At 41.0% G+C, this 23,543-nt stretch overlaps 1 protein-coding gene across 5 annotated transcripts in view; it reads left to right on the top strand.

Annotated features, from left to right (window-relative positions):
* The window catches only part of SYN3 (synapsin III), a 447,506-nt gene that overhangs the window by 69,372 nt on the left and 354,591 nt on the right, over positions 1 to 23,543 (top strand). For all 5 annotated transcript variants that reach the window (XM_010994185.3, XM_064491696.1, XM_064491695.1 and 2 more), the window contains one exon: positions 21,912 to 22,003. In XM_010994185.3, the coding sequence (XP_010992487.1) occupies positions 21,912 to 22,003 (92 nt within the window). The remainder of the gene's footprint in view (positions 1 to 21,911; positions 22,004 to 23,543) is intronic.

Genomic DNA, 23,543 nt, shown 5'->3' with positions numbered 1-23,543 from the left:
AGTGTCTAATCAGTTTAGAACTAGACTTCTTTCGCTAAATACCTTCACAGAATTTAGTATTTCATAATACCAGTAATAGTGATAATAATAATAAATAATTCCCAAATATTAAGCACTTGCTACACACACACACACACACACACACACACACACACCCCTGATACTCTTTATCCTCACAGTGGCCTTCTGAGTTATCTATTACTATCACGGAAGAAATACGGTTTAGAGAGGCCTGGTAATGCAGCTTACAGTTGGCAAAGCTGGAATTTGAACTCCTGGCTCCCAAGCAGCCCATACTCTATAAACTGTATTTTCCTGACTCCCATTGCTAACTCACCCCTCATTTCTGGGATACACATCTATTGTCCCTGCCACCCTTCTTTGTGGCTTCTGGTTTCTTTCAATCCTTACTTTAACTGCTCTTTGCATATATTTATTGGGAAATGACATTTAGAGTCTGAAAGTAAACAGGCTCATTTCACTAATTCTGATTACTACTTTATGGTATTTTACTTCTGTGGAGGAGAACTTTTTGTTGCCTCGGAAGAAAGACAAGATATTTCAAGACAGTTTGATATGATGGATGGAGCTGTACCTTTGATCAGAAGAGCAAACGATTGAATCCTGGCACTACCTCTTATTACTAATGGGACTTCGGGCATGTGACTCAGTATTTTAAGCCTCAGTTTTTTTATTTGCAAAATGGAGATAGTAACAACAATACTACTATGTTCAGCACATTGCTATAATTTGTTTCATTTTAGTTAAATCAGGGTGGACCCTGGACTAGATTGACTCATTTGTAAAGGAGGAACTGGCAAATGCACGGAGTATTGTCTACCTGCCAGCCCTCCCCCAGCCACGGCAGACACCACTGCTCAATGAAGGCACGCTTTCCAGCTGAGCTTAGGGCAGCCTCATTATTCTTCACACAGCAACCAGAGCTAGCAGCCAGATGAAATTTACTGGGTAACCCCAAAGGAACTTTCAGTTCTCACATTCTGTGGTTTTGATATGAGCCTACTTAAAAAGGATGGTAAATTATGGATAAGATGGTTTGGTCCTGGACAGATGAGTTGAATTGGTAAATATAAGATGGGAATGAAACCAAGACCCACCAATAATAGAACTCTGAATTCTATTCTGGTGATCTCTGGAGTTGTCCAATAGAGCAACTGTTTTCCATTTGTGTCCCTTAGAGCCCTGGTGTTCCACAGGGGTACGTGGGGTTGCAAACTGTTGAGCGTCTTTGGAAGAAGAGAGAGGGCAGGGGAGAAAGGAGGGAAAAGAGGAGGAGGAAGGAAAGGTGGAAGGGGGAAAAGAGAAGAGGGGTGAGAGCTTAACTCATCCCTTCTGTATCAGTAATTCTCAGCCAGGGGTGATTTTGCCCTCTAGGGGACATTTAGCAATGCCTGGATACCTTTTTTTTGTCACAACCGGGGGTTACTACTGACATCTATGGATAGAGGACAGGGATTTTTTGCTAAACATCTTACAATACATGAGACAGTCTCCCACGATAATGAATTAATTTTCCAGCTCAAAATGTCAGTGTGCCAAGGTTGGGGAATCCTGTTCTAGACTGAAACAGTTCCAAGACTATACCTTATGTGCAGGGAGCCCTGTGATACTCTAAAGACAGGAGGTAGTAATCCAGTTTATGATGATGTGGGCTTCCCAGACCATTCCAAATAAACTTCACCTTCACTCTCCGTTTTAGTTATCACAGTGGCCTCGGGACAGAGATGGGGCAGGGACCTTCTCTGTCATTTTATAGACAGAGACAATGAGGCAGAGGTTTCTGTGATTTCCCCAAAATCCCACAGTGAGGAAGTTCCAGAATGCTCAGTGATCTTTGCAACACAGCCCACCTCCGAAAGTGTGTCTCCTGGCTGTGCACCCAGCAGCCCAACAGAGATCTGGAGCCAACTGAAACCCTGAAGGGCTGGACCAAGCCTGTTGAAAGATACCCAGGATTTGTTTTAGTTGGGTATGGTAAGACACGCAGTCATGGAAATGACCATCATGAAGAAAGAAGTGTATTATATTCATAGTCCCCTAAAAGCAGGAGGCTGGCACACCACGATGTGGGGGTCACATGGGGAGACACCATGGCTGATCAGGAGGCAGGGTGAACAAGGGGAAAATGTGGACAAAAGCCTTTATTGTGGTTACTTGGGAAGGAAAGGGTGAGGCGGGCAAGCAGGTTCAGGATTGGCTAATTTGAATAATTTCAGCGGGCTCTGGGGTGCAGGTGCCGTCTCTGGTTATCTGGTACCTGGTCCTGGGGTGTTAGGGGGCAGGGGCATGGTGGCCTGGAGTGTGAAAGCCTGGTAGAGGAGGCCGTTGCCACCTGAGCTCTGGATTGGTTGTCTTGCATTTGTACAGGTACTCTCTATGGCAAGTCTTTTACTCTTTCTGGGTATGGCTAACTCTGTGAGAAGCAGTCCATCCAGGGTCAGCGAGTGCCCAAGGTGTCAGAGCAACAGAATATAGAAAATAAGACCTGGGTAATATATCTGTCTAACTCCAAAGCCTTACCGCATTGCTGCTTTTTAACAATCTTTTAAAACAACCCTTTTGTTTCGAACTAAATCTCATATAAAACCCATATTTTAGCAAATTACAAAATAAAAATTACTACTCTGTTTGATGCATAGCGTGGAAGGTCCTGAATACTTTGAACCTCCAAAAAAAGTCTTTGAGGCCCCTCATTAGACAGCCTCTTCAGAAGTAATTCTGTCACGACCTCCATCCTGCTGCTCCCCTTGTCTTGGGTTCTGCCACGGGTTGGAAGAAGCCTTGGGGAGTAGTTAAGAGCAGGGATCTGGGAGCCAGGTCGCCTGTGTTTGCATTCTTGGTCTAATCACTTCCCAGCTGTGTAACCTTGGGGAATTATAGTTAATCTCATTGCACCTTAGTGCTGCCAGCTATAAAGTGGGCACAATGATAACAGGACCTACTTGGGGAGTTACTGTCAGAATTAATTGAGTTAACACATGTGAAGAACAGTGCCTGGTACATAGTAAGTGCTTAAAAAACTATTATAAATTGTAATCCTAACATAAATATAATTAATGGTGTTGTATGATAAATACACTATATTGTAATTATATTGCTGCTGGAGCTACCAAGGCAACACAGACAATTACGGGTCCTATTACTACTTGGTGCTCAGAGTAGTGCTCTTAGTGCTTTTAGCACCATCACTACTCTTGTCTCTGCCCCTTCCAAACACTACAACCACTGCTTCCCCTGCCTTTGCTTCTATTGCTGCTGCTTCTGCCGTTACTCCTAGTGTGAGAACCATTGCCCCCACTGCAACTGGACATTGCTGCCACTAAGTGAAAACTATGTCAGCTGCATCCTTAGAGTCAAAGCAGGTGTGAAGGTGCAGAAGACAATAGGAGCCATCCCTGCTGGGCCGCCTCTCACATGCTCACCCTGTTTCTCTTGTGCCTCTTTGCACTTCCCTTGCTCTGGGTTTAGGGGAAGTTATTTATAAAGTCCCCCGACATGTGGGGCCATTGTTGATGAGGTTGTGCAGTGGTTCTGCGTTTACGAGGTGTTTTCTCTGAACCTGCAGGGTCAGAAATGACCCGTTATGGCTCTTTTTGGCACTGGACATGCAAGTGCCTTTGTAAGTCAAGAATGTCATTGATTCAGCAGCTCATAGGGACTGCCTGCTCTCTGGAACATGGACGGAGAAACCTCCTTGCCTTTGCTTCTTGACACGGAAGTGTATTGACTGTAGGGGGCTCTTCTTCCCTGACTCTGCCCCTTGCAGTCCCCATTTGGGGATTAGGTTCACACTGGTTCTTGCCTCTATCTGGGTCATGCTATCTTGGAACCACTGTGGCCCCTTGGGAAGAAAATGAGCGTCTGAAAAGGGGAACTAGGCCTTTAGATACTGAAGTCTCTATTGAGGAAAAGGAATTGGGGAAAAAGTCCTTCTGCAAGGAGGAAAATGGCCTTGGGCTCCCTTTTCCTGAGTTCAGCCTTAATTTGGAGATATTTCACAGTGGACTTTTGAAGGAGTGACCGGTTCATACCAAGCTGCCTTAAATGTTTGGAGCAAAAGCCTGTGGGGACTTGCAAATCAACCCCAGGAAGAGAATTTAGCTATGTCTTGTCTCAGAACTCCCAGAGCCTGCTCCAAAATAAACACATAAGCTGTGCCGGCAGGGAAAGCATGGGCCTTTTTTCTTCTTCATTTTAGAAACTCCATGTGTGCATTATTTTAAATAGGCGCCAGCGCACGAGGCCCTTTTAACAAGATTGAAAACAGATGGGGCCTTAGGCTGTTCAGTAGCTCTCAGAAACTGACATGAGAAGTGCTAAGCCATCTTGTGTCCAGGCGATGTTCATTTTCTTCTTGAAGCACAAGTCTGGCCAGGCCTCTCTTTCCCAGGGAGCAAGAGTCTGCTTCCCGCATCAGGTGTGTCAACCAGGGGAAGGAAATATCTCCTTTCACTGCATTTACCCATGTTTACATTTACTTAACCCTTTGGCAGCTTGGGAGAAAAGAGGGTTGTACTAGCCTTAGGGGCCCCAGCTTCTGGAACTGGAAGCATTAGGTTTTAAAGTTCTTATTATAAATGGGATTATGACCCTGCACTGCTCATGGCTCTGCAAAGCCTCCAGTCTCTCTCCCAGTGATAACTAAAGTCCTTCCCATGACTATAGGCCTTTTATGGTTAGATTTCTCTGGCCTTCTTCCTGCCCCTGTCCTTCTTCTGATCCAACCACACTGGCCTTCTTGCTGTTCCTTAAAATTAAGCAACAGAAAACAAGTGTTGGCAAGGATGTGGAAAATTGGAACCCTTGTACATTGCCTTGTACATAGGAATGTAAAATGGTACAGCTGCTGTAGAAAGCAGTATGGTGGTTCTTCAAAAAGTTAAACTTAGAATTACCATACAACCCAGAAATTCCACCTCTGGGTGTATACCCAAAAGAGTTGAAAGCAGGAATTCAAACAGATGTTTGTAAATCCTTGTTCATAGCAGCGTTATTTACAAGAGCCAAAAGGTAGAAGTAACCCAAGTGTTCATTGACAAATGAATAGGTAAACAAAATGTGGTGTATCCATACAATGGAATATTATTCAGCCTTTAAAATTCTGACATGTACTACAACATGGACAAACTTGGAAAACTTTATTCTAAATAAAATAAGCCAGACATGAAAGGACAAATATTGTATGATCCCACTTACCTGAGGTACCTAGAGTAGTCAGATTCATAGATAGAAAGTAAAATGGTTGTTACCAGGGGCTATGGGGGATGGAGAGTTATTGTTTCATAGACACAAAGTTTTTGATAGGGTTGATGAAAAAGTTCTGGGGATGGATGGTGGTGATGGTTGCACAACAATGTGAATGTATTTAGTGCCACTGATTTAGTGCCACTGATGCTTATAAAACAGTTAAAATGGTAAATTTTATGTTGTGGTTATTTTACCACAATGAAAACAAACCTTAAAACATTCAAGCAAGCACGTCCCGCCTCAGGGCCTTTGCTCTTGCTGTTCTCTCTGCCTGGAACCCTCCTTCCCCAGGAATCCACATGGCTCATTCAGGTTCTTTGCACAAATGTCACCTCTTCAGAGGTGCTTGGCCACCCTCTCTGAAATGGCACCCCCTATGCACACTTCTCAGTGACTCTGTGTCACATAACCTGCTTCAGTTTTCTTCACAGCAGTTAGCACCATGAATGCTAACCGTACTGGTCTTTTCAGAGTGTCCTGCACCAAGCCCAGGCTGCAGGAGGACAGCAGGGCCTCCATGTCTGGGGCTCAAACCTGGCCATGTTTCCCAAGGCCCAAGTGGAGGAAGTGGCCAGTTCTCATATTGGCACAAGGGTTTATCTTGGTCTCCTGGATGTGCAGATGGGATTAAATGGAGGGGAAGGTGAGAGGGGAGACCGCTGGGAGGCAGCTCCAGGAAGAGAAGGTAAGGCACATACTGTGGGTAGCAGTAGGTAGAAAAGAAAAGTTGAATGCTTTTTTCATGCCTACAATGCTGAAAGTGGTGTTGGACTTGTAAAATGAAAAAATAAAATAAAATAAAAGTGTGTTAAGGTAGGACAGGGCATTTTAATTTCTCAGAGCTTTGACAGATGAAATGTTCCTGTCATCACATTGTAAGTTTCAATCTGAAAAAAAAATCTACAGAAAGTAAAGTACATCAGCCCTCTTTAAGCTCCTCCAGTGTCTCCCCTCACCATACTACGTAGGGTTGTGAGTGCCTTGTCCTACCCCAAGCAGCTCCTCCCAAAGCTCCAGTCCCACAGTCACTTTCTCCCCTTCAGTTTTGCACCCACCTGTGATACAACTGTCAAATGTGGACTCTACTTCTGCACTCCAATCTCCAAGCCCCCAAATCTGTCCACTATCCATTTGGAGAAATGTGGGAAGACTTTCACGCCTGCTTTGCTTAATCCTGTAAACACACTTTTCTGAGCATTCAGCGTAATGGTGTTTAAACCTGCAGAACACCGCTCAACAATGAGAATAAGTAGATGTCTTGGGGACGTGATCCATCATTCTTTCCTGTGTAGCTAAGCTGTGGTTTTAAAATCTCCGAACATTTGCCCGATCTGTCACAGTTAGCAAAAATTTGCTGCAGGTGGCAAAATTCATTCCTAGGTCTCTCAACCTTATAAAAACTCTGGAAATGGGGAGAGATGAGGATTTGGTGGTCCCACTGCTCTGTCCCCCTTAAAGATTCTTCCTCCCTCTCTCCCCCTCATCCTTCCCTCCTTCTTCCGCTCCCTTCTTTCTTCCTCTCCTCCTCCTTCCCCCTCCTCCCTTTCCCCCTCTTGTCCCTTTTCCCCCTCTTCCCCCCTTTCCCCCTCTTCCCCCCCTCCTCCCCTCCCCCTCCTTCAGTGAATACTCTTCTTAGCCTCAAGACATTATTGAAAGCTCTCTCTACCCTTGAAGTTTTCCCTGGCAGAAGGAAAAGGGCAATGGATATTTATTTAACTTTGATTCTCAGGTGGTGTTGTTTCTTGGGAATCTGAATAGGAAGGAGTGACTAGCAGGACAGATTTAGGGTATACCTGGGTCCTCTGGCCACTAGCCAGCAGAACCCTACCTTAACCCATAACAAATGTACATCTAGGCTTTGGAGAGTAAAACTTGGCCATTAAGAAATCCCTTAAAAATCAGAATGAGACAACTACTGGTGATTTTTCTCAAACTCAACTTCTTGACTTCTTGCATTGTCAAATGTGATGATGATGATGATGGTGATGATGAAGAATGTTGGTGGTGCACACATTTTACCATCTCATGCAGAATAAAATCCTTACCATAATCTGGCCACTGTCCTCTCTCTGACCTTGTCTCCTTCCACTCACGCCTTCACTAGCTCTGTTCCATGCACAAAACTTCCTTGCTGTTTCTTGAACTCTGCACAACTCTGCACATTTGCTTCAGCCTCAGGGCCTTTGTGATTGCTGTTCTCTCTGCCTAGAAATCTCCCCCTGACTGCTTACTGGTATGGTCGCCTTCATTTTGCTTGTATCACTGATCATATCACTCTCCTCACATATTATTTATTGTTAACGGTCCATCTTCCCCATTAGATAACAAGTTCTGTGAGAACCGGGATTTTTGTCTGTTATTTTTGCTGCTGTGTCATCAGTCCCTATTCTTGGCATAGTAGTTGCTCAAAAATTGGTTGTTAAATGAATGAATTACTGGATGAATTGAGTTTGAGTTCTGGCTCTCTTGCTCAGTAGCTTTATGATCTTGGCCAAGTCATTTGCTCTCTCTGCTTCTCAGCTTTCCCGTCTGCTAATGCGCTAATATCTACCATCGAATCAAGAGGTCATTGTAATGATTAAATTGAATAACGTAACCATGATAGCTAACATGGATTCCTCACTTATTTTCACCTAGGCACCTTGCTAAGGGCTCTCAATGGATTAATTCGTCAAATACTCACAACTGCCCTAGGAAGCTACTATTTTTTGCTTCATTTTACAGGTGAGAGACTGAGGCATAGAAAGGCTAACTTGCCTAAAATTGCATGGCAAGTAAGGGGTAGAGCAGACTCAAACTCATGTGGTGCAGTTCTGAAAACCGTTAAATACCAAAACACTTTGTAAACTGCAAATCAGTGCTGTTGATTTTATTTTAATAATATGGTGAACTCCACCTAATTTTGGTTATTTCATTCCTTGAACAGTTAGGAATGCAGGTTTTATTTTTTTATTTTTCTATATTTTTATGTATATTTTGACATGTTTTAATGTATTTTATCTCTCCCTTCCCTGCCTTTTACACACACACACACACACACACCCAGAGGAATATTATGATTTTTTGATGAGCAGAAGGTGCCTTTGCATTTGCCTGAGTAGCTGGGTGCTGGGCATGGCAGGCAGGCGGCACTGCCAGGCAGCACTCACTGACCCAGTGGCCTAGGCCTTCACTGAAATGCCCAGTGCTTCTCCTGCACAAGATTTTCTCCTCTGGAAGGGTCCACTGAATGAGTCTGCAGGCTTTCAAAGCCTCTTTTGTCTGCAAGGTGAGTCTGCACTGGTGGAAAAGAGATCAGCCCCAAGATGCCAGCCAAGGAAGTCACTGAGCCCACCAGGCCCTCAGAGCTAAAAACACAGCCTGTGCCGGGAAATAGGCAGGAAGCATTTCTTGCCGACAGCAGGCCTTGGGCCACCTGCCAAGTATTTGCCATCAGTGGGGCAGTTAGAAGAGGCAGAGTGATGAAGGAGGGGCCTGTGGGCTTTACCAGCAGACATTGCTCACTGATGTGGAGAAGACACAGGAAGGTGTAGAAATGAGAGCTCTGCACTTTAGGCTACAGGGCAGTGTGAAGGGTGTTGGCCTGGGTTTGGGTCTAGGCTGTAACTTTGAACAAAGTCCCCTTGATTCCCTGGGCCTCACCTTTGACATCTGCAAAATAGGCATCTGTTCATTCAGTGATATTTACAGAGCACCAGTGCTGTTTGCCCTGACACTGGTTTAGGTGCTGGAATAGAGCCCTGAACAAAATAGACAAAATTCCTGCTCCCCTGGAGCTTCTGTTCTAGTGAGAGAGATGGACAATTAAATATTTAATTGGGATGGACATAAGTATTTATGTCAGAGGCAGATGATTGCCATGGGGGAAGATTAAGCAAAAAAACAGAGCTTGGAGCATAGTAAGTGCTTTGTGGGGAGGCACCACTGGGGGCACCATGGAGCAGAGATGTGCTGCCAGCTCTGGGAAGCAGGGTTTAGTGACTAGGGGATTGGAGGCTGGAGCTTGCTCAGTGTGTTTGACAGTGGAAAGGATGCCAGTGTGTTGATGACAGTGAGTCAGAACTGGGGATGGTGGGAGGCTATGTCAAAGAGTCTAAATCACGTAGGACCTCACAGCTCATGTAGGGCTTAGGTTCTCTGTATTTAATAGTATTTTATTATTATTGCTATTGTTGTTTATGCTTTTAATGAGTCTTTTAGACTCTGTGAGCCTCTGTGAAAGAACTTAAGAAGTAAAGAAGATCATAGTACATACAGAATGCTGATTTTTTTAAAAAGGAATTTGTTAATGACACAGTTTGCTTCCCAAGAGTAAACATAACAATCTGTTAGGGATTAGGGTGGAATTTTGATGAAAACTTGCTAGAAGACTCAGGAATGCTCTAATCCTACCTTGACAGTCACCACCCCACCCATCCCCGGATTCCAGGTTTCGAAGGTAGCTGAAAATACAAGGAGGAAGAACAAATAAGAGTCAAAATACCACTAAGTGTTAGCTGGCCCAGCCCCATCCCCACCCCCTGCCACCCTGTGCAGGGCTGTCTCCTGAAGCTATCCGAATCTGTTCCAGACCAAAACAGTGCAGCCTCTTACCTGCCTTTAAAGCCAAAATCCCATTTGTGGATGTTACTTACTAAATATGTATTACTAAATAGTTCCAAGGTACAGCAAACACAGTCATGGAAAGAGACAACAGGACATCTGGGTCTCCTTGGAATCAGAGTTTATGGCTTCCAACTCATGGAAGAGAGAGTGGCTGAAAGACAGGTGGATCCTGAGGTTGGCTTCTTTAAGGAGCTACAAGGCAGGAGGGAGGACCATAACATGCTGACCCACCCAGATCAGCAGGCACTCAGCTACAGAGACGCAGAATGTGGAAGCCAGAATCACATACGATTGCCTGGCTTTTCAACCCAGTAATGACCCTGCCCACCGTTTAATGCAGCATTGTGATGTCCTGACCACTAGAATCACAGTTTCTTTTTATGAGGTTTAGTGAGAAAGGTTAGAGAATGGGGCAGAGGGTGAGAAGTTGTCCTAGCATTAAGAAAGGTACTGGAGGCTGCCCACCAATCTGCATGTCTCTCTTGTCTCTCTCTTTCCCCATCTGCAAATTACAAAGAGTAAGTATCTAAGGCTATGAAAAGGAGCACACTCTGAGGGTTTAAGGGTACAGTCTGGAACAGATTAGTCTTCACTAACTAATAGAAATTTCCAGTATCTTATCAGCCACTCTTGGATTCCAGAACAAATCTGTCTGCTAGCATCTTGTCTTTCTCAGAAACTCTGGACAACATCTCTTTGTGTCGAAATCCTTCTTCAGTTAGGCTTCACGGTCAAGGCTGATAGCTGCTACCTTCACATTTACACACATTATTGGTTTCTTGTCAGTCACTCATCTAATTCCAATCCCAATTTCAGTTTCTTTCCCATTTATCTGTTGGCCTAATAGCATCCTTCAACTTATTATAATAATGATGATTGCAGTCGCCATTTTCCATTCTGTCATCGACATCATTATCATCTCAAATGCAATTATTGGTAACTAAACATGAATACCCCATGCTTTCAGTAATATTATCTGCTTGGCATCACATACTTGCCAGGTGCCAGATCTAGTTTCCTACAGGAACTGAATGCATTCCATTTCATTCCCGTGTGTGTGTGTGTGTGTGTGTGCTCGTGGGTATGTGTACACGTGTTTCTTGAAACTGGACATGTGTTTAATTATAAACAGGTGTTTATATTTCCTTCTAATCTAGGGGGCTGTAGAAGAGATTTTTGTTAATGGATATGACTCCAATGATATCTAGCACTGATAACAGAGCCTGTATGTAAAGTGCTACATAAATATCTGTGGTTAAATATCTATCACTGACCTCCTCTGCAGCCTTTAGTGTTTCCCAATGGTCTCCCAAAGATGGCTATACTCTAATCCCTGGATACTCTGAAAATGATACTTAAAAGAGATTTGAAGATGTGATTATAATTATGGACTTAAAGATAGGAAGACTATCTCTGATTATCCAAGTGGGCCAGTGTAACCCCACAAGCCCTTAAAAATGGAGAACTTTCTCTGTCTAGAAAGGGAGATATGGCAGAAGGGAAGTCAGAAAATTTTGAAGAATGAGGACTTGACATGCCATTACTAGTTTGAAGATGGAGAGTGCAATGTGACAGGAATGCAGCCTTAGGGAGCTGAGAGAGGCTCCCAGTTGACATCAGCAAAGAAGTGGGACCTCAATCCTACAACTGCAAAGAACTCGATTCTGCGCACAACTTGATTAGCTTGGAAGCAGATTCTTCCCAGAGCCTCCCAGTAAGAGCCTAGATGGCTGATACCTTGATTTTGGCTTTGTGAATCTCAGAACAGAGAAACCAACTGAACTAACAACATGAACTTCTAATCTGTAGAGCAGTCAGATAATGAATTTGTGTTGTCTGAAGTGATTACATTTGTAGTGATTTGTTATGACAGCAGTAGAATAGTAGTGTGCTATAGAATGACATTCACGTTCCTTCACAGAGAATTAAAAATCCTGAACTGGTCTCCCACCCACATTTCTAGCTCTGTCCTGTTGTGTTCCTCCATATACTCTATGCCCCAGCTACAAAAGACATCTCACTACTCCACTGACCCAAGATCCCTGTGTTCTCATGTGTGCTTTTGTTCATGGAAGGTTAGATTGAGCCTTTTTCCCTCTCTCTGCCTGGAAACACCCTCCTCATAGTTATGGTCTAGTGGATCTGGCAATGCACAGAGTGTCAGAGAGAGAGTTATTTAGCATGTGTAGGTGTCTGTTCAACTATAAAATATAAAAATAACACTTCATTCTACAAGTATATTTTCAATACCTCCTGTGTACCAGGAGCTGGGTTTGAAGTGGTGAACAGCTTTCTAATAAAAATATTATTGCTTGGCATTCCTTTTTCATAAGGTATGCTATGATAATAGATTTTTCCTACTTTGATCATTGGGAGACACTGATTGAGAAAGAACAAGAGATGAAAATGAAAGAGACCATGGATATATATTGATTATATACCCTTTCATTCTGAAAATGAAGAGAATTTAAGTGGAGAGAGAATGAGGGGTTTACATGGGGTCAGTGTTAAATACAAGATTTAGATCCCTGGTCCCCAGAGTTCAGGACCAATTTCTTTCCCACTGTTCTTTGATTCTTCCATGTACATGTTCGACAAAATTCATAAACAATCAGGAAAACTCACATAGTCCAGCACTTCCAAGTATCATCGAGATCAGTGTTGAAAATCACCCACACATGCTTTTCAAGAGTAGCAAAATATAAAGACCCCATATGTGCCTGATGTGAAAACCTGCCTGTCTTTAGTGATGTCTAGAGGTAATACCCTGCAAACATATAACATGGCTGTTTTCCCTTCTAAAACAGGATCTTGCCAATCAAAGTTATATGTGGCTTTCATTTTCCAAAGCCATGGATTATGGCATTGTTTTTTTCTGTTAAAAATATGGGAAGGAAGCTCTTTAAAATGCCCTTACTAGGAACAAATAGGTAAAAAAAATAATTCAGATGAGATAGTGGGCTCAAGCCTTCAACAGGGTATAAAGTTAAAATAATGGAGAGTATTTAAAACTGTGCTGAATTAAAAGTTCATTTACAAAACAAAGAGAAATTTGTAGGTGTAGGTAAGCATGGCAGTTGTGGAATGCCACAGCTACCATTCCTCAGTATAGGTGAGGATCCAAAGTAACAGAAGTGCTAACTTCTCCATTCATCAATCTCCCAGCAGGCAGGTCATACTAATAAACTGATGAGAATTGTTTTCTCTGTCAGGGAAGCTGAGGGGGTTGAGTGCTTAATGTTTTTTTTTTTTTTTTTTTTTTTTTTCACTTTTAAGAGAGATGGGGATTTCCCTGAGGAACCTTTGCGAGATCTGGCTGCAATGGTTGGTTGCAGTTTGAATTAGGGAGTAGTAGAACACATTCTGTCCAGTCAGTTACATCACTAAGGAAACATCCAATCAATTTGTTCAGAACAGAGCCTTTGAGGTTGTCTGGTTGCACAGTGTCTGTATGTATTTTGGAGTGGGTAAGAAGACTTTTTATCTCATCAGTAGGTTGAAAGGATAAGAGGTGTGGTCATCCTTCCTTGTCTTTGGACCTGTTATCACTGGGGTCTATTTGAATTGCTTCCCTCTTAGAAGCAATGATGTCAAGACTCACTGTCAAGCTATAGTAATTGAGACAACTTGAAACAGACTTAAGGACAGACAGATAGATCAATAGAACAGAATAGAGAATTTAGAAATAGACTGCCTTATATGAAGTGACTTGATGTTTGGCAAAGGTACCAATACAGTTTTATTAGGAAAGAACGATCTTTTTAATAAACAGTACCAAGTTATTTGAGTAACCATATGGAAAATGAAACCTCGAGTCCTACCTTACATCTTATGCAAAAAATTAATTCTAGGTGGGTTATAGACCTAAGTGTGAAATGTAAAACAATAAAGCTTCACATGCCTTGGAAAGGCAAAAATTTAAATACAATAGAAACACTAACTTAGAAATTGTTAAATTATTTTATATATATATATCTCTATATATTTATATATCTGTCTATATAGATATATATATAGTCTTTATTTTAAAAATTATGAAAGTAAGAAGACAAGCCATAGACTGGAAGAAATTTGCAAATGAAAGAATGTGTATCTAGAATATATTTTAACATACCTCTTACATATTAATAAGAAAAGTGCAAATAAAAAATACAAATATGAACAAAAGATTTGAATAGGCATTTCATCAAAGAGATTATCTAAATTGCTAATTAGAAAATGACAAGGTGCTCATTCTCACTAATTATCAGAGAAATGAAAATTAATACTACAATGGGCTACCACTAAACACATCAGAATAGCTAAAATTAAAAACACTGGCAACACCAAGTGTTGAAGAGGACATGGAGCAGCTATAATTCTTACATTGCTAATAGGTGTTTAAATTGACTAAATCAACTTGGAAAATTCTTCAGTGGTATTTTCTAAAACTAAATATATGCCTATTCTTTGACCCAGCGATTACATTCCTAGGTGTATACCCAAGAGAAATGAGTGTGTATGTCCACCAAAAGAGATATACAAAAAGGTGCATAACAACTTTTTTCTTATAGCCAATGACTAGAAATAGTCCAAGTATCCATCACCAGAAGAATGGATCAATATATTATTGCATACTGAGACATTGAAACACTACACAGAAATAAAAGAAGAATGATTGCTTCCAACTGCAACAGCATGGGTGAATCTCACAGATATAGTGATGAGTGAAAAAAGGCAAATACCAAAGAGTACATACCGTGAGATTCCATTTATCTGACATTCAAGAGCCCACAAAGCTAAGCTATGGAAATAGAAGACATGAAAGTGACAGCATCATGGTGTGAGAGTTGATATCGGCTATAATGAGGATGTGGGAGCACCCAGGGAGCTGGAAGTCTTCCCAATCTTTGTCTGGATATTGATTATACAAGTACAAGTCAGTTAAAAATCATCAAGCTGTAAACTTAACATTTGTGAGCTTTGCTGTATTTAATTTAGCAATCCCTCTTTTTTGAGGTATTCTTCTAAGGTTTTCAATATATGTCTTTAATTAATCAATATCTCTCTTTAAATAGGATTATACCATTTCACATATAGTGTAAGAACCTTTTAACAATATATTTCCATTTCCATCCGTGTGTGTTTTTTTTGTTATACATTTCACTTCTACATGTGTTATAAACTCACATAATACAGTACTATTGTTTTGCTTTAAAAAGTTGATTAATTTTATAGACATTTTAAGACAGGAAAAAATATATTTTGCACTTACCCATATATTTACCATATGCAGAATTCTTCATTTTGTGTCATTACAAATTTCCATATGGTATTATTTTACTTCTGCCTAAAGAGCTTTCTTTAACATTTCTTAGACTTGCAGTAAACTTTCTCAACTTTCACTTGCCTTAAAAAGTCTTTAGTATGCCTTGATTTTTTTAAAAAGGTACTTTGCTGGAAATAAAATTATAGGTTGACATTTTTTTTTTCTCTCAGTACTTTAAAGAAGCTGTTCTACTATCTTTTAGTGTACTATCTTCTAACAAGACATTGGCTGTCATTCTTATCTTTCCTTCTCTTTGTATAAAGTATATTTCCCCTCTCTGGTTGCTTTGAAAATTTTCTCCTCATCACTGTAATACGCTGAATATTGTGTGCCTTGGTTTGATTTTTCTTTATGTTTCTTCTACTTGGGATTCATTGAATTTCCTGTGTCTTTGAGTTTATAGTTTTCATCAAATTTGGAAAAATTTTGGTCATTTTTCTTTAAATGTTTCCTTATGATCTTCCTTCTTCTCCTTCTGGGACTGAAAGTACACATGTATTAAACTGTTTGATATTGTCCCATCGCTTAGTGAGGTTCTTTTTTTTTTTTTTTCCAGTATTTTTGTACCTTGGCTTCATTTTGTATAAATTTGTATTGCTTTCTCTTCAGGTGCACTAGTATTTTCTTCTGTAGTGTCTAATCTGATATTAGTCCCATACAGTACATTTTACATTTAAGATATATTTTTAATCTCTAAAGGTTGTTTTTTCATTTTTAAATTTTACATTTCTCTCTTTATCATGTTACTGTTTCCCTTTACATTCTTGAGAATGTGGAACGTATTTATAATAGTTGTTTTGTTTTAACTTCTATTTCTGCTCTTTTCATCATGTCTCTCATTTTTGGGTCCATTCTTGATTTCTCCTTCATGTGGTTCATTTTTCCTGCTTCCTTGCATGCCTGGTTATTTATGATTGAATGCCATAGATTTTACATTGTGAATTTAACATGTTGGGTGCTGAATTTTGATGTATTCCTTTGAATAGTACTGTGCTTTGTTTTGGGATGCAGTTAATTTACTTGGAATAAGCTCTATCCCTTCAGGGCAAGCCTTTTAAGCTTTTCGTAGGATCAATTTAAGTAGAATGATTAATCATCCCAGCCTGCCTGGGACTAAGGAGTTTCCCAGGACATGAGGCTTTCAACTAGGATTGAGGAGGTTTCTGAGAAGTTGGACTTTCAGTTTTAAAACTGGGAAAGCTCTAAGTAAACTTGGACGAATTGGTCATCCTAGATCCTGAACATGCTGCATTTCAGGGCTAGTTTAGTCCCACTAGTAAATTTTTGAGAACTCATATTAAGAGGTCTTTACACTCTAGCTGGTGAGAAATGTGCTATGCACAGCCCTGTGGAAGTTCTGGAAAGTGTTGAATCTACTACTGTTTACTGGTGGTTCTTTCACTGGCCCTGAGTAGTTTCCTCTTATGTATGCTCAGATTAGTGCTCAGCCAAAGATTAACAGATCTGCCTGGAGGTCTTTTACTGTACATTTGCATCTTTCCTTCACTCTGTCCTGCAAAAATTCCAGCCACCTTGGCCTCCCTCAACTCTAATCTCTGATTCCTCTGTTTAGTGAGACTGTTAGCGTTCTCACACGCCTGGAAACTGCCTCCAGGCAGTCAGTTGGGCAATCACAGGGATTGTTTCCTTTCTGCAGGGGTCAGAGTCCTGCATTGCCTGTTGTCCACTGTCTGAAAACTATTACTTAATATATTTTGTCTGGATTTCTAATTGTTTAAGGTAGTCTCTGTTACTTCATTGTGGCCATTAAGCAGAAGCCTTACACTTTATATATTACACCTCAATATTTTAAAAATTGCTTGTGTTATAAATATTTGAAGGGGTCGCTCTTTTTCTGGTTACACAATTTTTATGCATTTGGTTTACTCTCTAAGACAATGAAATATTTGAATATAATAATGACAGCTGTTTTCAGAGATCCTTCTTCTATGTGTGTCTCAGCCTTGTGATAGATGTTTCATATATTATCTTGAATCTTTACCAAAAAAATTTAAAGATAGATATTACTGATATTATTATACCCATTACAGAGATGTCAAAACTGAGATTCAAGGTAGTTAGTAACTTGACCAAACTCATCAGCTAGTATATTGAACAGCTTACATTTAAATGTAGTTTCTTTGAATATTTGTTTATCTGTACCACAATGCCTAATGTGTAGTATTTAAGGAGACATCACATCAGAAACAGTTGGGGCCAAATGTTTTTGAGGTTAAAAGGTTAACTTATGCAGAAAATTTAAGTGACTCTGATGCAGGAAAACAGGTGTAGGGCGTGAGGAGGGCCATGTCCCAGGTCTCGGCTGAGCTGCTGGGATGTGCCCCACCAGGTGTGGGTCCTTGGCTTCGCGCAGGAAAGAATTTAAGTGTGAGCCACCATTGAGTAAAGATAGATTTATTTAGAGAGATACATACTGCATAGAGTGTAAAGCAAGAGAAAGGCAAGGAAAGAGGTGTGGGAATTGGGTGCTCACATTAAAGTAAAAGTAGGTACACACTCCATAGACAGAGTGCAGGCCTTCTCTGAAGAGGAGGGAGCAAAAAGGGCCACTAGGCATGGTGTTGTCAGTTTTTATGGGCTCAGTAGCTTCACACGCCTACAGGTGGGACCTTTCCAACTGAGATTGCCAGGAATTGGGCCATCGCCCATTCTTTGGCCTTTTGCAGTTAGCCTTGGGACTGTCGTGGCACCTGCGGGCATGTTATTTAACACACTGTTACAGTGAGCATATGATGAAGCTCAAGGTCTACTAGAAGTTAAACCTCTTAATCCTTAAGGCCAACTGGGAGTTGAATCTTCCACCATTTTGGGGTTAAATTGCTATCATTCTTTGAGTGGCTATGCCCTGCCCCCTTCCCTCCTGTCTCAACTCTGATAATAGTGTTTTACAATATAGGTGAATAGCCCATGTATTACTTTGCCTGTGTAGAGGGGAGGGGTAGTATTTATATGCATATAAATGTGTTTTTGGCAAAGTAAATAAAGGAACTTTACCTAAACCATGGTGACCTTCTTTGGACCCTGATGCCTTTGCATGCAATACTGAAATTGCATCCAATTCCCCAAATCACTAGTTTTCTAGGACTGTCGTAACAAATTACCACAACTTGTTGACTTTAAACAATAGAATTTTATTCTCTCACAGTTCTAGAGGCCAGAAATCTGAAATCAAGGTGTCAACATCATTGGGCCAACTGACATCCTGCAAAGTCCAACAGCCCCCATTTCTGGGCTCTCAGATGTCTGCCTGTGATCCCTCAACAGATAAAATACATTCTTTACCAGGCATGTTTCCCCTAACAAACTAATAGCCCTCGGTAATGCCTAATCTCACAATAGCTCAGGTTTACTTCAGCCCACCTTATCAGAGTCAAACCCCACCACCCTTTACTGACTCTAAACCTCCTAACTCACCTACAAACAATCAGAGACTTGTGCACAAGTTGATCAGGCACCTTGTGACCCGACCTCATAAAACACCCCAACAACCGGCCCTCAGTGCTCATGCAGTCACCCCTCGCCTGTGTGGCCCACTGTTGTCTATGACAGTATACTCTAATAAACTCTTTTCTATTCTTATACTTAATCTCTGGTAAATTCTTTTACCAAACCGCGTGTCACTGGCTCACTGACCCACCACCCCATTGTGTCATGCAACAAACATGATTCCTCTGAAGCCTCTCAGGGAGGCTCCTTCCTTGCCTCTTCCAGTTTCTAGTGACTCCTGTTGTTCCTTGGCTTTTGGCAGTGTAACTCCAACCTCTGCTTCCATCTTCACATGGCTTCTTTCCTGTGTTTTTCTGTCTCCCCTTCTCTTCTTTTGTAAGGACATGTCATTGGATTTAGGGCCCACCCTAATTCAGGATAATCTCATCTGTGAGCCTTAATTATATTTGCAAAGACCCTATTTCCACAGAAGGTCACATTCATAGGTTTGATACCTATGATCAAGGGTTGGGACTTGGACATATCTTCTGGGGGATACAATTCAACCCACTATAGTTTCTGTGAGAGCTCTGAGGGTCTTCAAAACTGGCTGGTCTTTAGGATTCTACCAGTAGGGTCATCATGCTATCTTGAAGGAGAGGTGTTTGAATACCTCTGTGTTCATTTCCATGGTTGTTGAAATTTTTAGACAGTTAAATACAGAAGAATGACTTTTCTTTGCTACTCCAACTCCCAGTGCTTGACCCAACGGAAGCTTGGTGCCCTATAACTCAGACATCTACCTCCTGCAATTACTCATAAATCATGACTAGGAAACAACTATAGACACCCAGATCTGAACAAGATGAACTTCTACTTTGTGTATCCAAGCCTGAGGGTGTCTTTATCCAGGTATTTTTCCATTTGAGCAGCAAGACAGCCTCTGGGTCTTTGCCACCTATGAGTCGGAGATTCTACCATCCAAGATTGTGATTCACTCTCTTTTTTCATATATTTGCTATCCTATGTTGCAACTTCTAACTTCTTTTTCTCCACACAGATGAGCAACAACTTTTCTTGCTAATTTTTCTTTGTAATCTCTCCAATGAAGTATCTTAAATATGATGGGATTGAATTTTTAAGGCATTACATTTAATAACTAGGTTATTACCACAGGTTAGTAACCTGCCTCATTAACTGGGCCCTTTGCTTTTCACTTTGCCACAGCATAATGAGATTATTAATTAGAGCAAGAGAATGCCATCCAGAGAGATGGCTAGGTCATTGGTCGTAATTCCTGGTAAACGATTCCAAGGGGTTACATTTAAATCTACATGAAATGACATTTCCCTTCAATGTAGACTTGTTTTTCTCTTTAAGTGGATTATTTTTATGTCCCTAAAATTCCCAGTTGTAATCCACCTAATGACTTATTCAGCTCAACAGTGGGGAAAATGGATTGCAGCAGTTAAAACCACAGGCTGGGGTTAAATCCTGGGTCTGCTACCCACTGTGTGTCATCGTGCAAGTTATTTTATCTCTCTCTGCCTCGATTTTTCATCTGGACAAGTGCGAGGATTAAATACATTCATACATATATAAAACTTAGGACAATACCTGGCACATCGTGAGTGTTTCATGTATGTGAGCAGTTATTTTTATTCATTAAATCCAAAGAAATGGCTTTTGGCTTCTGTGTAATAAGGCAGTTTAGTACTATGCATTTTTTGGGGTGGGGTTACAAGTTGAATTGTGTCTCCCTAAAATTCTATGCTGAAACCCCGGTGCCTCAGAATGTGACCTTATTTGGACGTAGGTGTTTGGAGATAGAATCTTTACAGAGGTAATCAAGTTAAAGTGAGGTCATCAGGGTGGGTCCTAATCCGGTATAACTGGTAAAAGGGGAACTTGGTATACAGAGACATGCACAAAGGAAAAACATTGTGATGAGATATAGGGAGAAGGTGGCCATTTACAAGCCAAGAAAAGAGGCATGGAACAGATCCTTACCGCACAGCCCTCAGAAAGAACCAACCCTACCCATACCCTGATTTTGGACTTCTAGCTTCCAGAACTGTGAGAAAATAGTTTTCTGTGTTTAAGCCTCCTAGTGGTGGTACTTTGTTATGGCAACCCTAGGAAACATGGTTTTAACAGGGAATCACTATCCCTAGGGAGCACATTATCTGGTAGGGGGGATGTATTCCATAAGACTCTGATCACGAGCAACAGAAATTTACGAAAGCTTGCTCAAACAAATAAGCCAACAAAAAGTAAACTTATAAGGATACAGAAGGTCTAATAAAATTCAAGCACAGAATTATATGTAAACATCAAAGTACTCCCTATATCTCTTGCTTCTGAATCCTCTCTTGGTAACCTTGAAGTTTTTCCCCATCCCTCCTCTCTCTCTTTCCCCCACTCCCGGCCCCGGTTTTCTACGCTTCCGCAATCTAGGTAGCAGAAAACATGGTCCCCAGTTGTGCCCAGGTTTGTGTCTTGAAGACACTGCCCCCTAGAAAGAAACTCATAAATCATGCTGTAATTTCAAATTCTCATGAGAGGGCATCTTATTCCTCCACCCTGAGTCACTGCCAACCCCATCAGCTGTGACCAGGGGAACAGTATTTCTGTGTACAAACATGGTACTTCCATTGTAACTATGTGGATGGAGTAAGGGGAGGAGCCATGACCATAACAGGGGACAATGGGCAGATAATTTGAGGAGGGTTCTGTTAACAGTGATAAGTGGTCGCCTAGCTGTGATACCTTATCACTGCATATCATGAAGCTGAAGAACTCTGAAGAAAATGATATGTCCAATAGCATTTGGCCTTTTATAGTCCTGGAGCTAGAGTTGCTTCTTCCACCTTCAAGTGGGTAGAAAGTAGTAGTGATGTAACCTTGGACATGTCACCATGCCTCTCTGCACCTCAGCTTTCTCATATTTCAAAAAGGGAGATAAATAATATTACTAATTTTCTAAGTTTCAGGAGGTTTAAATGTGTATTTGACGCATACAACTACCCAGTAAATGTTAGAAGCTATCGGCATCAATTTTTTTTAGTTATTGTTTTGCTTGTTTGTTTCTTAAACTTTTTATTTTATCTTATTTTTTTGTTGAGGAGGAGGTAGTTAGGTTTGTTTGTTTGTTTAATGGAGGTACTAGGGGTTGAACCCAGGACTTCGTGTGTGCTAAGCATTCACTCCACTACTGAGCTATATCCTCTGCCTGGCACCACTAGTATTTGATGAATCTTTATTATTTTACTTTTTCTTTCAGGCTGAATTCTCAGAGTTGAACCTAGCCGCCTATGTTACTGGAGGCTGTATGGTGGACATGCAAGTCGTGAGAAATGGGACCAAGGTTGTGAGGTAAGGAGGACTGAGATACAGAAAACTTAGATTTGCTAGCTGTGTATGGGGTACCTCACATGACCAACCCTTCTGTCTCTTGCCTACAACTGAATTCCTGTACTACCCATGCTTTCATGTGTTCTTCCGAAGAGTTTGAGGGGTTGTTTGCGTAGGAATGACTAGTGGCACAAATAATATGGGGAAGCAGCTGAATGTCTTGGAATGAGCCTTGGGCTTGAAGAAAGAAGACTTGGGCTCCATTTCTGGCTTTGTGGCTCTATTCAGGTGTATTATTTAGTCTCTCTTGCCCTCTGATTCTCATAAGCACCCTGACGATAGCAACATGGAAGTAAGTAGAAGGCACGTATATGAGAGCACCCTATTAATTCTAAAGTGCTGTACAAATGTAAGAGTGTATTAGAATAGGCTACATCCTGCTTCCAGCAATATGGAAGAATAAATGTTTGGAGAATCCCCTCCTCCTGGGACATCACACCTGAAAGTACTGGATAGAATATTTTACAAAAAATCTGTTTATAATATATGCTGAGCTGGAGAGGAAGTGAGGGGATTCTTTAGAGGCCCAGAAATGTAAAGAAAGTATAAATCTACAGGAGAAATAAATAGTATATTAAAATATTCCTATCTAGTTAAGCACTTGGAGAATGATAACAGACTAGGTCTTGTGAGAGGTTAGATAGGGAAGAAATAGGATTCAGATTTGGGGAAGTTAAGAAAATAGGAAGAAATTTGAGGAAAAAGTGGTATTTGTTCTTAGCCTTGTCAAAATGGTAGAATATGGGAATTCTGTGAGTTCTAAGAATAGGAAACAGTCTTTATACATACAGACAAGCAGAAAAAGGAGTACATTTGGGAAATTATGATAATTCAACTAATTCAGCCATCATTTACTGGGTGCTTACCATGTACTAAGGAAGACATTTTGTGGCTTCCTATTTCCAGTAATGGTGGACTAAGTTATTCAGACCAACTCTAGATTATCTGAAAACAACTTAAAACTGGTTTTAAATAATGATAATTTTCAAGGCTTTCAAAGAGTTGATATGACAGGAAAGAATTATCAAGAAGAGAATGATAGGAAAATGAAAATCCAGAGAGATAAATGAGTACAAAAGCTACCTTTTTACTGAGAGTATTTGCTAAGTTCAGCAAATTTGAAAATTGGTTTGGTGGCCTACCAGGGGCAAAGGAGACAGAAATCAATACCCAGGGTTACTCAAGGTGTAATGGTAGACCTTCCCCAAAATAAGATGAGATCCCAAGGGACTACATCTCAAGGGGAGTGTGAATTATAGGTAGATGAGCCCTCACAAGTCTTTGCAGCTTGAATTGCACTTTGGCCTTCCAGGGAACCTCAAGCATTACACTTAGTTTATGGTAATCCCAGACATGCCAGAGGTAAAAGCAAATCCTGTTTAGTGGAAGGCACTTTCATCCTAGTCTTCAAATAATTATTCAAATAATTTTTTGTACAAAAGCTAGCACATAGTCAAAGATAACCAGGTACAGATGCCGTGAATGAGAAGAAACAGGAACA

The sequence above is a fragment of the Camelus dromedarius genome, chromosome 11, assembly GCF_036321535.1.
Source record: "Camelus dromedarius isolate mCamDro1 chromosome 11, mCamDro1.pat, whole genome shotgun sequence".
NCBI lineage: Eukaryota > Metazoa > Chordata > Mammalia > Artiodactyla > Camelidae > Camelus > Camelus dromedarius.
Note: the sequence above shows the minus strand (reverse complement) of the source record. Positions and strands in the feature narration are given on the sequence as shown.